General features: G+C 47.5%; 1 protein-coding gene across 4 annotated transcripts in view; it reads right to left on the reverse strand.

The window, feature by feature from the left end:
• Nucleotides 1-237: 237 nt before the first annotated feature.
• The window catches only part of LOC142578698 (ketimine reductase mu-crystallin), a 76,568-nt gene continuing 62,551 nt past the window's right edge, over nucleotides 238-14,254 (reverse strand). Inside the window, exons 6-12 of one of the 4 annotated variants that reach the window (XM_075688188.1) lie at nucleotides 12,582-12,725; nucleotides 11,124-11,186; nucleotides 10,149-10,250; nucleotides 7,127-7,319; nucleotides 4,368-4,489; nucleotides 560-644; nucleotides 238-456 (exon numbers count right to left, since the gene is read on the reverse strand). In XM_075688188.1, the coding sequence (XP_075544303.1) occupies nucleotides 389-456; nucleotides 560-644; nucleotides 4,368-4,489; nucleotides 7,127-7,319; nucleotides 10,149-10,250; nucleotides 11,124-11,186; nucleotides 12,582-12,725 (777 nt within the window). In that variant the 3' untranslated portion in view covers nucleotides 238-388. Of the gene's footprint in view, nucleotides 457-559; nucleotides 645-4,367; nucleotides 4,490-7,126; nucleotides 7,320-10,148; nucleotides 10,251-11,123; nucleotides 11,187-12,577; nucleotides 12,726-14,254 lie in introns of all 4 variants that reach the window. The other 3 variants (XM_075688189.1, XM_075688190.1, XM_075688192.1) reach the window with 3 other exon arrangements.

Consider the following 14,254-nt stretch of genomic DNA (forward strand, 5'->3'; position numbering starts at 1 on the left):
ACGGAGGAAGGAGCAATCCAGGCAATGCAGGCGTCTGAGGTAGAAACTTAGTGAGCTCTGCAAGAAGTTCCGTGAACGTAAGTTGCTTTGGCGCGAGAAGTAAGCTCCTATTAGTATAGTGGAATTTGTTAAAAATTCAATGAACTTCTACGATGCATAGGTTCTGGCGACGTCAACAGCGTATACACACCGCAGCTAGACAGAATAGATCGCTTTGACTTTATATATACACCCACGGATATTCCAATATATGTTTCAGATATCGCAGCATTACGTTCCTTTATTTTGTCTGCAAGGGGTGCGCCTTATTAAGGTGATCAGACCATTCTGCACGTTACATGGACAGCCACCTTTATTTTCTTCCTCCCTTTCTCTTTTTATTTTTCATTCAGCTCTTATCATTCGATAAGTGACGGTAGACAAGGTCGGCTGCCAGAACATCTTCCATCGCCATGCCTACGGAGGAAAAAGACAGGTAAATGGAATGCACGGTTTTCGCGCACACGTCTATTGTCCGAGATGTAAGCAACAGTGCGGCCTGAATTAAGAAACAACTTACCCAGCGACTTGAAGACTGTCGTGTCGGAGCGCCGGTTCTCTTTTGCACCCAGCACGACCTCTCCAATCTCGGCGAAGATATCAGCCTGAATAAAATTTGGAGGAATGAAAAACTCATTAACGGTTCAGGAACAGTTGTACCTTTGTATGCTGTGCGTGCATGTGAACTCTAGAACTCTTCTCACTATATTCTTCTTTCTGCACTGCTTGAAATTGTTTTATCGTTTGGCGAATATCGTTCTATTAAGAGAAGAGTGTTACGAACGGCCGGCAAGGGTACCGGCCTACAAAATTTTCCCGCCAGCCGCAGCTGAGAAGGTGGCGAGCTTCCTAGAAGCGACCTTGGAATCTTTCCCACCGGCTGCAGCGACTCGTTTTGTAGGGACGACGGTGTGCCGTATCAACACCTCCTCGGCGTCGCTTTGACTAAACGCGGTCGGCGGCCCAGTATTGTTAGTGGATTCGCCGTCACCGTCACGGCTTGTTAGAAGCGCTGGAAATCCTGGGAGATGCCTTGCGGCCGTCTCACGGGAGGTCATGGACGGACGCGGCGGCCATTGTCTGCGAAGTCAAGGACCGTGTCTGCGAGAACCCACTCACCTCGGCGTGGTCAGTGAAACCTGTGCGGAAGTGTGCGTAAACCCTACCCCTCAAAGGCGGGTTGGCTACGATGACTGAACGCTCCGAATCGGTAGCAGGTTGAACGGCCGTTTTCCCTCACCTAGGGATCTAGGGAGGACAGTGTATTTAAGGAGCCGTTGGAGGTTCCTCAGTGTGCATTCCTCTTCCAGTCATGTTAGACTGATGAACTGTAACTCGTTCTCCATGAGAACAAGTCTCTCCCTTCAACAACGTCCTCAGCGTGGATAAGTTGGACGACGGCATGGGCCAGCTACCATCTATTTCATGCCCGACCCCAACCATGACAAGGGTGCCAGCCGGCGCTGTCCACGAGCGGCAACGTCCTCTCGAACACAGGTAATCAAAGAAAACAAACGAAGGCACTGTTAGATACGGACCATTAACTAGCATCGGCCAAGTTCTCCGAGCCCAATCACTCGGCGTCGCATTCCAGTGTGCACGTGCGCGTCGACCACGCTACCGGAACAGTCAGGCAAGTTGGCTCTCCCGCCCTCATGTGCTGCGCGTGGAGCTTTTGTCTCCCCCCTGTGTGACGCTTCCCGAAAGTGCAACTGCAGGCCGAAACGGTTCTATAGGTAGTTGACCCTAGTCCCGAGAAAAGCTGCTTTGCAGCACTGGAAGGTCGTTCAAGGTCAACCAGTCTCCCCCCATCCCCCTCCTGGTGAGCGTCTACCAGGCGAGGAGACAACGCCGGACGGAGGCAGTCAGAATAGAGCCCATGGAGTGTTCTCATTGGCCTAACATGACGCCACTTGCACAGTCCGTATACGATTGGATGAAAATGACGATACCTGCACGGGCTCGCCGACTGGATGAAAATGACACCTGCATGGGCTCGACGATTGGCTGAAAATAACGTGACACCGACGGCCGGAAGGCGTTATAAGAGGGAGAACCATCGTAAAGAGACCGAGACGTCGTTCTTGCCATGGGCCGCGGCGTACGATTTTCTGCCGGCCATCGATGACATTTTACTGTTACTTTGCTTCGGACGTAATCCTGTACATAATGTAAATAAACCTTCCGTTCTCATAGTACACATTAACGTCGGCCAACTCCCGCACTACCCGCCGTGGTTGCTCAGTGGCTATGGTGTTGGGCTGCTGAGCACGAGGTCGCAGGATCGAATCCCGGCCACGGCGGCCGCATTTCGATGGGGGCGAAATGCGAAAACACCCGTGTGCTTAGATTTAGGTGCACGTTAAAGAACCCCAGGTGGTCGAAATTTCCGGAGTCCTCCACTACGGCGTGCCTCATAATCAGAAAGTGGTTTTGGCACGTAAAACCCCAAATATTATTATTATTAACTCCCGCACTCTACAGCAAGATCAAATAGCACGTGATCATTTGCTGAATGGTGTGATAAACGATCACGCACATTGTTAAATTAAAACGTTTGCACAGATAGGAATTGGAGCGCGTATACACAACCGGATTGATTACGTATTGTAAAGGAACACTAATGAGAAACGTCTGCGCTCATTAACTACTGCTTCAAAACTACATTGAATTTCTTTGCTGAAAAGTAAGTAAACTCCTAAGGGAATATGTCTTGTTGTGTTCCGGTTCCTTGTTTGTAAAAATCCCAGAGTGCTGTGCTGTGGTGAGGTCGGGCATTCCTATAGGCATCACGTATTCCGGCTCTTCTGGCACGGGTATAATCCTCACGAAAGTTGCCGCGTTAAATATTTTTCTTCCTCTTCGAACGTGGTCCCTCCGTGGCACTGCACGTGCACCTGAACCAGCCGCGCATAACGGGCTCCCATTTGCAAGCACCAATGAAAGCAATTCCTTAACCGTTTGTGCTGCGCTACTTCGCAGGGTGTGTTCAAAAGTAACAAAACGAAGCAATGTTCAAAAGACAGCTACGGTTGGGCCTGCATGTATACTATAAATTTGCTTAAAAATGCACAGATCACGTCACGACAATGCACTGAAAGGCACAGACGACTGATTGGTTACTGGAAATGCCGGTATGCGGCCTCGTAAAGTTATCTTCTTTTGACAGTAAATATTTGCGCCAAGCGAACTACTAAAATCGATAGGTGAGTTATACATTGTATGTGATATATGCTAAATTTTCCCAGCCACGTATAAAACGTTTCGTAGATATACGGGGTGATCATATTTAAATTTTACAGAATTTTTTAAAATCGCCTGTGGCAAATAGCATAATCCTTGTCCTTGAGCTGGATTATTCGTAGAGGCAGAGATTACCAGCACGGGAAGTCGAAACACCTATTCACCAAATTAACAAAGAATCACTAATTATCTTCTGAACTAATTACATAACGGCGCATATCGTAATTTATGAATTTTAGCCGGTGGGCTTGCAAAACGTATTCACTTGAATCTCCAGTATGGCACTAGTTTCGAGGTATTATTTCCCAGAGTGTGGCACAAAATACACAGTCGTTCCAGTTACTTTCATTCTACAATGCATAACATAGCGTTGTGATAAAGAAGTAAGCGGAACAACAGTGAATTTTTAGGGCGAGTTTGATGGCACATATCTCCAAACTGGTGTCATCCTAGAAATGTTTTACAGGTGCGCTTTGCAAGTTACCGGCTACAATTCGTAAATTACAATGTGTGCCGTAAAGAGATTAATTAGGAAATTATTTATAGAAACTCCTTGATTAATTGCATATGCGTTTCGATTTCGCGTGCAGGCAATGTCCGTCTCTCTGAATAATCCAGCTGAATGACTGGAATTATGTTATCTGCAACAGGCGATGTAAAGGAAATTAAGTTAAATTAATTAGATTATGTGTTTTTAGGCGCCAGAACCACGGTCTGGTTGGGATACGGTTGTGGGGGACTCCGGATTCACTTTGACCACCTGGGATTCTTTAACGTGCAGCCACGGTGTAAAAAAAATCGTGCAGCTAAATCTATGTTCATGGGCGTTTTTGTATTGCGCATCCATCGAAAAGCGGCCGCCGTGGCCGGGATTCGAACCGGCGACGTCGTTTGGGAAATTGCAAAAGCTTATTCCCTGTAAAGACCACTGCAAGACGGATATACTATATACTACAGCATTTCCATAGGAAGTAGCAGGCATTTCATGTAGCAGGGTTGACACCTTTAGCTTTCACTGAACTCCGTCCTTATCTGTATAGAGGCAAAACGTTTGTCCAAAGCGGCCACGGCCGCATGCTGCTTACCCCAGAAATGATGACGTCACCGGATTCTGCGCGTGCGCCTTCGGTGCTGTCCACGTAGACGACTGCCTGGCGCATCAACTCCTCGCTCAGCTCCTGCCAGTCGGGGCGCGGAGCGCCCACCGCTGCATGAGAGTTCAGACACTGACACGTCAGCACTTCTTCGAACGACTATCCCTGACTTCATTGATGGGAAAGCATCAAATGGCCCATTGGGCGAAAAAGCCGCCGTCTGTAGCAGAGAATTACGGTACCTGAATTCCCATTGGCTGCGACGCCACATCACGCGCGCGCCTCGACGGAGCCGAGCGGGCGACACGCGCCCTAAAACCTGGCCACACCCCCTCCCGACAACAACACTTGAACTAACGCGATAAATAAAAAAAAAGAAATTAAATAGTTTATCGGTGAGATGGACTGAGGTGCATCTAGCTTTTTGATGTGGAGCGTTTCGCTTATTTCTCTTTCCACTTTACTATGCTCTCCCCCACAATCGATACATTATCAAAATCTGATCAGCATTCGTGTTTTTTTGCAATGCAAGGGCAAGCTCCCTCATGACCCTGTAGGAAGCAAATAACGATGCTGACGCATGCGATCATTGATGCAACGGCCTGTCTGGCCACCGTAGGTGAGTCCGCATGAGATAGGTATGTGATACGCGACCGAAGATGCACACTTCTTGTGAAAAAAAGTGGTGTGCTTCTTTCCACAACCACTACACGCATCTTTCTTCTCTCCTGTGATGCTTTTGCGCAACCTAGCCAGTTTGCCCGGCGCCGCGAAAACTCTAGCGTGACGCCATTTCTAGTTTCCAAATAAAGAAATCTAATCGAGTTTTCTTTGCAGAGTTCAAAGGTGAACCTAAGATTCCGAAAAGACTGTTCAAAACACGTTAAAATCCTTCTCGCCTTTGATTCTAGGCTGTCATCGGAATTTAACCTTAAAAGCACTAAAAAATTATCCACATACTTAGAAATTCGCACAATATGCTTGTCCTGCAGCCTGTGAATTACATTACTGTCAAGCTCGGATAAAAACATAAGACACAGTACAGCAGCAACCCTAGATCCGATGCAAATGCCCTTTCTCTGAATGAAGACATCCTTGTTAAAAGACACTACAGTAGCTGACAGCTAGAACGTAAGAAGTTCCATAAATGACTCAAGTGACAAAGCGCATGAATTTATAAGAACTACTTCCCCTCTCTCTTCAATGAGAACACGTACAGCTGTAAACAGGTCCTCGTGTGGGATAGAATAGAGCAAGTCCTGAATATCTACAGACATCGCAGCATTGGCACATATCTCGCTTGACTTTAACCAGTCCACCACTTCCAAGCAGCTCTGGACGCCGAAAGGATCCTAGGTACCCAGTTTTCGACGTGCGCTGCAGGAACCGACGAACCGTTATCGGCCATAAGCCTACTTCTGTGACGATAGCCCGAAACAGGTCCTCTGGCTTGCGAATCTTAGCCGCAAGAACACACTTAGCACATCTTCCTTACTTTGTTTTACGGCTTTCTATAAGGCCTCAAGCTTCAGTTTCTTGAAGAGTTTTATTGCTTCAGCCTTGGACCTACTGGGCGACACATCCGCAGGCCAAAAATTCTCAATGGCAAGGACTGCTTTTTCTTGAAAGAGAACTTTTGGAAGCACGAACAACACTCCTTCTTTGTCAGACTGTACCAGGTTGTTGAAGGGCTGGACGATTGGTCTGAGAATTTTGTCGACAGGCTGCAGGATTCAGGCTAACTCGGAAGCGTCCCCATTAGCTTCTATGGCAGTCGGGCAAGGTAGCATGACGTCACGGATCGAAGTGCGCCGGCCTTCCGCCACCGGACGCATCGGGAGCGAACTCCAAAAGTGTAAAGTTTAGCCTCAGTTCGGTCTTCACAGAAGGCAAGAAAGCCTCGTAAAGCATCACCTGCGGGATCGCTGGAGCGTCGCGGGATTCTTGTGATGCGTCGATCTGCAAGTGATGACCGTAGACCGTGGAAGGTCGGCTGCCTTCCACGACGTGCTGTCTTCGGTTGCGCGACTTTTTCAGCGTGCAAGCCATCTAATGGCCCAATACAAATGCGGGGAGCTTTTCAAGGATCGTATAGCCAATACTTCGCCAGCTAGACTTAATATTTGTCTTTGTGCTTTAAAAAAAATCAAATTATGAGGTTTTACGTGTCAAAACCACGATCTGATTATGAGACACGCCGTAGTGAGGGGCTCCGGAATAGCAGCCATTGTGCCTCTCGCGCAATGTTTGAAACAAACTGCCTTACCCAGAGAAAGCAGAATAACGCTCGATGTCACGCAGGCAATTTATTGCTTTGTGTGAACCCCGCGCAGATCCCATCTATCAACTTCACGCCTACGGATTGAGGAATTTGTAGTATTGCCCATACAATCTGAGTTCGAAAACAACACACACGAGACGCAACAGTGACAGACGTATAGGAGCTTGTCATCGTCGTATTGATTCTTCTTTCTTATTATTTGTCGCGCTAATTAAGATACCTTTCGTAACAGTGTTTAACCAACTCGTCCAACAAAGATGTACTGCATTTCTGACATAACCGGGGCATTCGCACACAATTGAATTACGCGGGCAAGGTCTATGGCCGCTGCAGAATTGCCCTAAAGGAGTTAACGGCACCAAAGTTCGTGCACGAATTCACCTGCTCACCCTGCACGTAATGCGCGTCGCGTATTTCTGTTTTCGTGCAGCTCGAGTGCGTGCACGTATATGCGCTAGTGCGCACGCACCGTTGACGTGGGCGCCCTTCTTGAGCCAGCCGGCCTGCAGGACCGGCTTGGGAGACGAGGTGGCGGTGACGACGACGTCGGCGTCGCGCACGGCATCCTCTGCAGACGCCTCGTAGCGCGCCGAAATGCCGTGGGCGGCGAGCTCTTGCACGAGGGACGCGGCCGACGACTCGCGGTGGTTCCAGATGCGCACCTGTCGCCGTTAGGCATGAGAGGGTTGAGAATTCGGTGCGATGACCAACCTCGCCCTTTCCCCACCCTTGAGCTCTCTCGCACGCTCAGCTAACTGCTGTACATAGTCATCTGCTCCAGCATATATACAACGGACACCTGCTGCTACTCTGCCCTTCGGGCTGATCAGACTGGAAGCTATGCACATATGGCTTAAGGTTGATAAGGTCTGTAAGCAACTGCTACAATTTCTGTGCTAGGCCTGCACTCTTTCAGACATTCTCATACGTGTGTCGGTTGGCAACCTATTCCAATTACAGAAAAAAAAGAACACTGCTAGGCCGTTCTAGGAAAACTGAGAAAAATGTCCTGATAGAAGCGACACTTCTTGTCGTTAGTTCCTTTCTTGTGCCTCAGTGTAAATGACCTGTATACGCCTCACTTCCCGTTCCATAGTGCTTTGAACTTTGCTTTCTGAACGACAGCTTCTGTGGCGCTTATTTTGTTGCGAATAAGCTGGTATGTATCGCTCGTGTCGTCTACTTTCTTGTCTCCTATCACGCGCTGTTGGAATACCATGGGAATGACTAAGCCTTCCAAAAGCTTTTTGCCAGTATCTACACCTCCTGACCAGCGTATACCCACTTCCCTTTTGTTTCCGTTACTGCTGACCGAGAATGCCAGCGTGAGCTTTTCAAATATCTGTGCCCAACGTGCCTCCCTGACCTTGTGCAACCATGCAAGGAACGCTAAGCGTTTGACAGTGTCAACGAGTGCACCCAACTAATGCACAACCATGCTCCCTTTATCATCAATTTATGCATCATGCATGCAGCTCCCCCCCCCCCCCCACCCAAAAAAGTAATAAATGCGCCATGCTTCCATAGTGTCGGAAGGGAGACCACGTGCTGCAGTCTCCATAATTCGATGATGGCGATTTCTAGAGGCGCGCATATTGCCTATCTCTGCTTCATACTCGTTCTCTTAATTAAAACATCTCTGCATTTTAATGTTATCTATTCCTGTAACGACCCCGGCATCATCTCTTCCCTGCTTTCAGCAATACTCTTAAGACTATCTCGCTGATGTCGACCACTGGCCAGTTAACGGTCTCACCAGCTTTGAACGCCATTGCTTCTGGAAGGTGCCCGTTCCCTAGGGTCCTGGCTGAGTTCTTGGCATTCTACTACAATGTGATGAGTCGTCTCAGGATTTTCTGCTGCAGGAAATACATGCCTGATCCCGTTGCGAATATTTGCTCCTGTATGTTTTTGTGCTCACGCAGCCAGTTCAAGCTGTTTGACGTTGAGGAACTTCAAACAGCCCCGGCTGCTGGAGACCCGGTAAGGATACGATAAGTACAGTTCATTTCGAAACTTACCGGACATTTGTGGGTACGAGTAGTTGGGCTAATTTGTGGAACATCTGAAAATATCATATTTTGTGCTTGCATGCAGTGCGATCCACTGTTGAAAGGACCCCCCTCCCCACCTCAATCTGCAGCTCTTATATCACTGGCAGTGCAGCTGCAAGTAGGGCACCATGCGTTAACATCATGTTAACGCATGATGTTAACGCATGATGCCCTACGTAGGACAGTAACTAATGTGTTTAATTTTATGGTTTTGTCAAAGTTTATGACAATGTTGTGCTTAATATGATGGTTCTGTAAAAGTGTACGACCATGTGAACAAGACGTGTGTGCCTCTGCTGTTGTCTTTGCCAGTATGGGGGCGAAGGACTCCCTCAAGCCATCCTTGAATGGCTTTTCCATTCGCCTCCCATCACATTTATATTGTGACAAACCAATAAAGAATCAATCAGTCAATCAAGTGCCGGCTGAAGGTCTGTCCATGCACTGCGCAGGTGCGAAGAGAGATGCAAGCGCCATCAACAAGTCATCTGCTGCAAACGCGAGCGCTTCCACACTTACCAGAGTGAATAACATCGCACGTGCTCTAGCCTCATGGAAATGGACCTTTGGCATTGGACCGCACTATATAGGTGCAGTTCCTTTATTATGGCCAGTTCTATTGTCTAAGCCCACGCAGCGTAAACGCTCTTTTTCTCTTTTCTTTCCGGCTTTTAACTTGAGCGCGTGAGCTCATCGAATCCGAACTGCGTGGAGCGGCCCATATTGTACCCTATACACTGGAAGGCTACAAAGGAAAAAAATATCTCTTGACAGCATCGCTCTATAGCTTCGAAGCTGCCAGAACATTCTACAAGGGCTTCGCCGCTCGGCCAAAGGGCAGCACGCAACGCTGTAACAAGAAAGACAGCGGCTTGTATGACTTTGATGAGATGTCACACACCGCGCGCACGAGGCGCGTTGCCAGGTGGCTTCGGTATGGTCGTTCAAGGGTCTATCAAAGTTATAAGCAAGAGCGGTGCGTTATGTTTGTCCATTGAATCGCAAGTCGAACCACGCGCGGTGGTTTTTCGCTTAAGATGGAGAGGTGGGACAACACCGTGACGTTCCCGCGCGAGCCACACGTGACGTCACAGCTTCTGACAGTGTCTGGCCAAGACTAGTTACCTGTTTGTCAGTTTAAAATAAACGCTTATACGACGGTTTCGTATATGAACTGAGCCTAAACTCCCTATTTTAGTGGACCTTTCCCAGAGCCGATAGAGAGAGAGAGAGAGAGAGAGAGAGAGAGAGAGAGAGAGAGAGAGAGAGAGAGAGGCAAGGAGGTTAACCAAACGCACGTCCGGTTTGCTAGCCCGGACGAAGCACCCGGCGAGCCGAGCAACCAATTAAGCAGGCCAAGGAAATGCACACCACTTCCTCCCGCCACTAACACTTAACCTCACCGTGCATTTTGTGTTTCCCGGTGTCCGCACGTACCTGTTCAAAACGAAACATGGTGGTCATGATGCGGACGTGGCTCCTCGCTTGCGTTCCTGAGCCCAAGACTGCGAGGATCTTCGGGCCCTCGGTGGCGAGGTACTGCGCGGCGACGAGGCGACTAATTCACATTCCGCGCATCTTAGGCAGGTCTAGTGTTCATAACGAAAGTTACAGGTAATCCTCTCCTCGAAGGCAGCTACAGGTAACACGAACGCAGAAAGTGCATTCTGTGAAGAAAACAACAACAACAAAAAAGGAGCACATGCAATTTTACGCTTAAATCCAAATATGTATATATTATGACTTTACTGCGCAACCTTCACCTGTCGAGCTTCCGTAAGATTCTCAGCGTTCCGATTTCGTGGCGTTCACTGTATCGACATATCGACGCCAGCGAGCACGGACGCTCGAACAAAGCGCGCCCTGTTTTGATCGAGAGGCCGTGCAACAAAGTTACGCTCGGTGACAGCGTAAGAATTCAGCACGTGCTCCGCCCACGCAACCGCAACTGCCCTCTATGCCTCCGCGCCCTGAAGCGGTTCCCGAGAGGGGCCGATATGGATGGATAGATGGAATAACTTTACTGAAAGGCCCTGCGAGCTACGGGCGCAAGGCCACATAGAGCGGTCTACTCCCACGTTGGGACCGGGAGTTGTCACTCCCTGGCCGCATCGTGGGTTCGCTGGACAGCCCAGAGCTTCTGTCGAAAGACAATTTCGCCACCGCGATGACGTCGCGGAAAGGTGTAAACGTTGTTGCCTGGAGTATATACACAAATTCAATTTTAGTTGGACACCCGTGTACAATTGACACTGCATTCTTAGGCTGTCACAATATTATCCCTGCCTTATGACAAAGAGGAAGCAAAGCGCAGATATATAGCTTCGCCGATGTGTGCAAGTATGCGAACCGCACAAATCGCAGAACCCTTACTTGTAAACGGAGCGATAGAAACCGAGCAGGCTCACGTACCTTAGTGGCTACGGCTGACGCCGCAGCTGTGCGGTAGGCGGTGATTTCTATTGCGTCCATCACCTGGGAAAAAAAAAAAAAAAACACGAAAACATCACAGAAGTATACAACCACAACTTGATCGGCAACGTGGTCGAACGCAATGCGGCTGGTCACAACGTGCACAATGCATTTGTTTGAGTGGATACTTGGGAACGATTGTTAGGTGCGAGTTTACTAAATATTTAATCAAATTTCGGGGTTTTACGTGCCGAAATCACGGACGGACGGACGGACGGACGGACGGACGGACGGACGGACGGACGGACGGACGGACGGACGGATTTCCTGCCTAGGTTAAACAATAATAAAAAAAAAAACCTATGAACTCGCACAAACAAATTTTCTTATGCCCTATTGCGAACTGTGCTTTTGTACGTCTCCGTTTTCTGTCGTTTCCCTACTTTTCTTCCACCAATCCTCCAATCACCTCTCACGATCGGATTATCAGGCGCGCCCTATAGTGGGGCATTCCGGATTAAGTTTGTCCACCTAGAGTTCTTCGACGTGCACCTAATGCACGATACACGGGCGCTTTCTTGCATTTCGCCCCGTGGAAATGCAGCCGCCGCGGCCGGGATGCGATCCTGCGCCCTCGGGCTTAGCAGAGAGATAGAGAGAAATAAAAGAGCGGAAAAGCAGGGAGGTGTTCCAAACACTAATGAAGTTGCTTACGATATGTGACTAAAGAGAAAACGGACACTAAGAACAAGGACCAATTATGGTAAACAAACAACTAGCTACCAAGTACTAGCAATACTAAATAAGCTGGAAGATAATATTGATTTCAATATGACTAGAAATGTATTAAAAAACCACGTGAATGAATTGTTACTAACATAGTGTTGGAGAGAGTGATTATTGCAACATAAATATATTAAAATCTCTCTTTCACTTTCTTTTTTTTTTCTTTTTTTACGCGGATATATACACGTTCAAGGTCATATGCTGCACTTGAGTGTACTATTGCAATTTACATGTACAACCTGTACTTTACTGTTTGTGGACAGGGAGAGAAAAAGTTAGAAAATGGAAGCATTTATTATTTCACCGTCTCTTTTGCGAACCAACTGTAACTCAATAATTTGCCAAATTCTATTGCAAGTTTCTGTGTAAACTCGTGTACAATGTGTGAAAATATGTTACGTTATGTGTGCTTCGCTCACTGCTAATGAACTGACACTAAATTATGCGCAATACACGTGTATTTTGCGGGTACAGGGGCACCTGTCAGGCGCTACGCGCCTCTTGCTCCTGCACCTTTCTTGAAATTGTATCCAATATTTAAAAAAAAAAACAGATTCATTCATTCACGCTTTGCCACAGCGGTGGCGTAGTGCAACCGGTCATGGTTTGCTGAACATGCTCGATCATGACAGCCATTTGGCTATGCCAGGTATACGCGGACAACTTACGCACTTGAGGGCTCCGGTGTCGGCATGGAAGAGGAGCACAACGCCCTGGATGCTCGGCAGGGGCGACCTGTTGTTCGGGTAGTTGGTGATCACCTTGGTGGCCAGTGCTTGGCCGGACGCGATGTAAGCCGGCATAGACAGCAGCTCCCTGCGGTGAAAGGGCCGATAATGCCAAAGCTCGATAGCGCCACCTCGTTCGCCTGTGCGTCACGCCGCTTAAACTAGCACGTTATGAGCATGTGCCGCCTTTTGCCATTGTAGAGCTACAACTAATTTCGGCGCTCGCAGTTTTGTATAGTAAGCGTAGCTTTTCACTATTCAACAATCTAGATGTACCCACCTGTTTGTATAGCTATAGAATCTTTGGATTAAAAGCTACAGTGACTTCTCTCGACTCCCAATAATGTGTCTATACATACATATGTACATATTGAAAATATGTACGGTACATATTTTCCATCAGCTCTCGTGAAAATTGACAAGATTTTGACCTATATTGTGTCGTCAGAGAGTAAAACAATGCATAAAACTCCTTCCCAATTACGCGATTGTCGCAAATAACAATAACAGTTTTTACAAGAAACGAAAAGAGAAAGCTATCTTCTCATTTTACGTGAACATGATACCTGCAGGATCATAACCGGCGGGGCATTCAAACACACACAGAAAACAAATGGGGGGGGGGGCAGTGGCTTAGCCAGAAATTTCGTTCGGTTGGGGCGGGGGGGGGGGGGGCGCTCACGTTCCTGCTCGGCCTCCTCCTCATAAAATTTGTCAAGGGATCAAATACATGACTAATAACTGCATTACCATTGCCAAAAATGCTGCAAACGAATTCTTAAACGCTACGCACTGTCAAGACAAGTAAGATATGTTTTCTCATAAAAGAATATACTCGAATGTCCGAAAAATTGCGCCCGAAATAACTGGTATCAATGCTTCCATGTTTTTGTCTATTTAATAAGTAAAGAAAATATCACACGAACGTTAGAACTATATCAGTTCCAAACCAGCGAAGCAGTGCATGCCGCTGATATGAAAAATAAAGGCTACGAAATTAACAAGTTGAGGACAAATATTTTATCGAAACTTTGTCGTTCAAGAACGTTGTTTACATTTTTGTACATATGCAACCACCAGAGAAAAATCTCAACGACGCTGTCCTCTGTTACAATGTATTGCGCAGGAGCAGGTGTCACCGGTCGTGTATTGTGAGTAATTGCACCGAGGTTATAGTCTAAATAGAGAGCACATATAAGAAGCAGAAGTTCTGCAATATATATGAGGACGAGTCAAATGAAAGTGAGCAAATGCAAATAGATGACAAACGAGCTACCTTATTTAAAAGAAGTCTCCATGAGCATTTAGACATTCGTCCCACTGACTAACGAGTCGCTTGATTCCAGTCCCATAAAACTCCTTGGGTTGTTGCTTCAAAAAGACCGTAACTGACTCTTTCACGTCATCGTCCGGCACGAATCTGGTTCTCTTGAGCTGTTTCTTCAGTTACCCCAAAATGTGGAAGTCGCAAGGCGACATATTTGGGCTGTTTGGCGGATGTCGCAGTGTTTCACACTTGAACTTTGCCAGTTTTATGTTAACCACATCAGTGACGTGGGGACGGGCATTGTCGTGGAGCAAGATCACCTTATTCGTAAATTTTCCACGTCGTTTGTT

Source organism: Dermacentor variabilis, chromosome 4 (genome assembly GCF_050947875.1).
Source record: "Dermacentor variabilis isolate Ectoservices chromosome 4, ASM5094787v1, whole genome shotgun sequence".
Lineage (NCBI taxonomy): Eukaryota > Metazoa > Arthropoda > Arachnida > Ixodida > Ixodidae > Dermacentor > Dermacentor variabilis.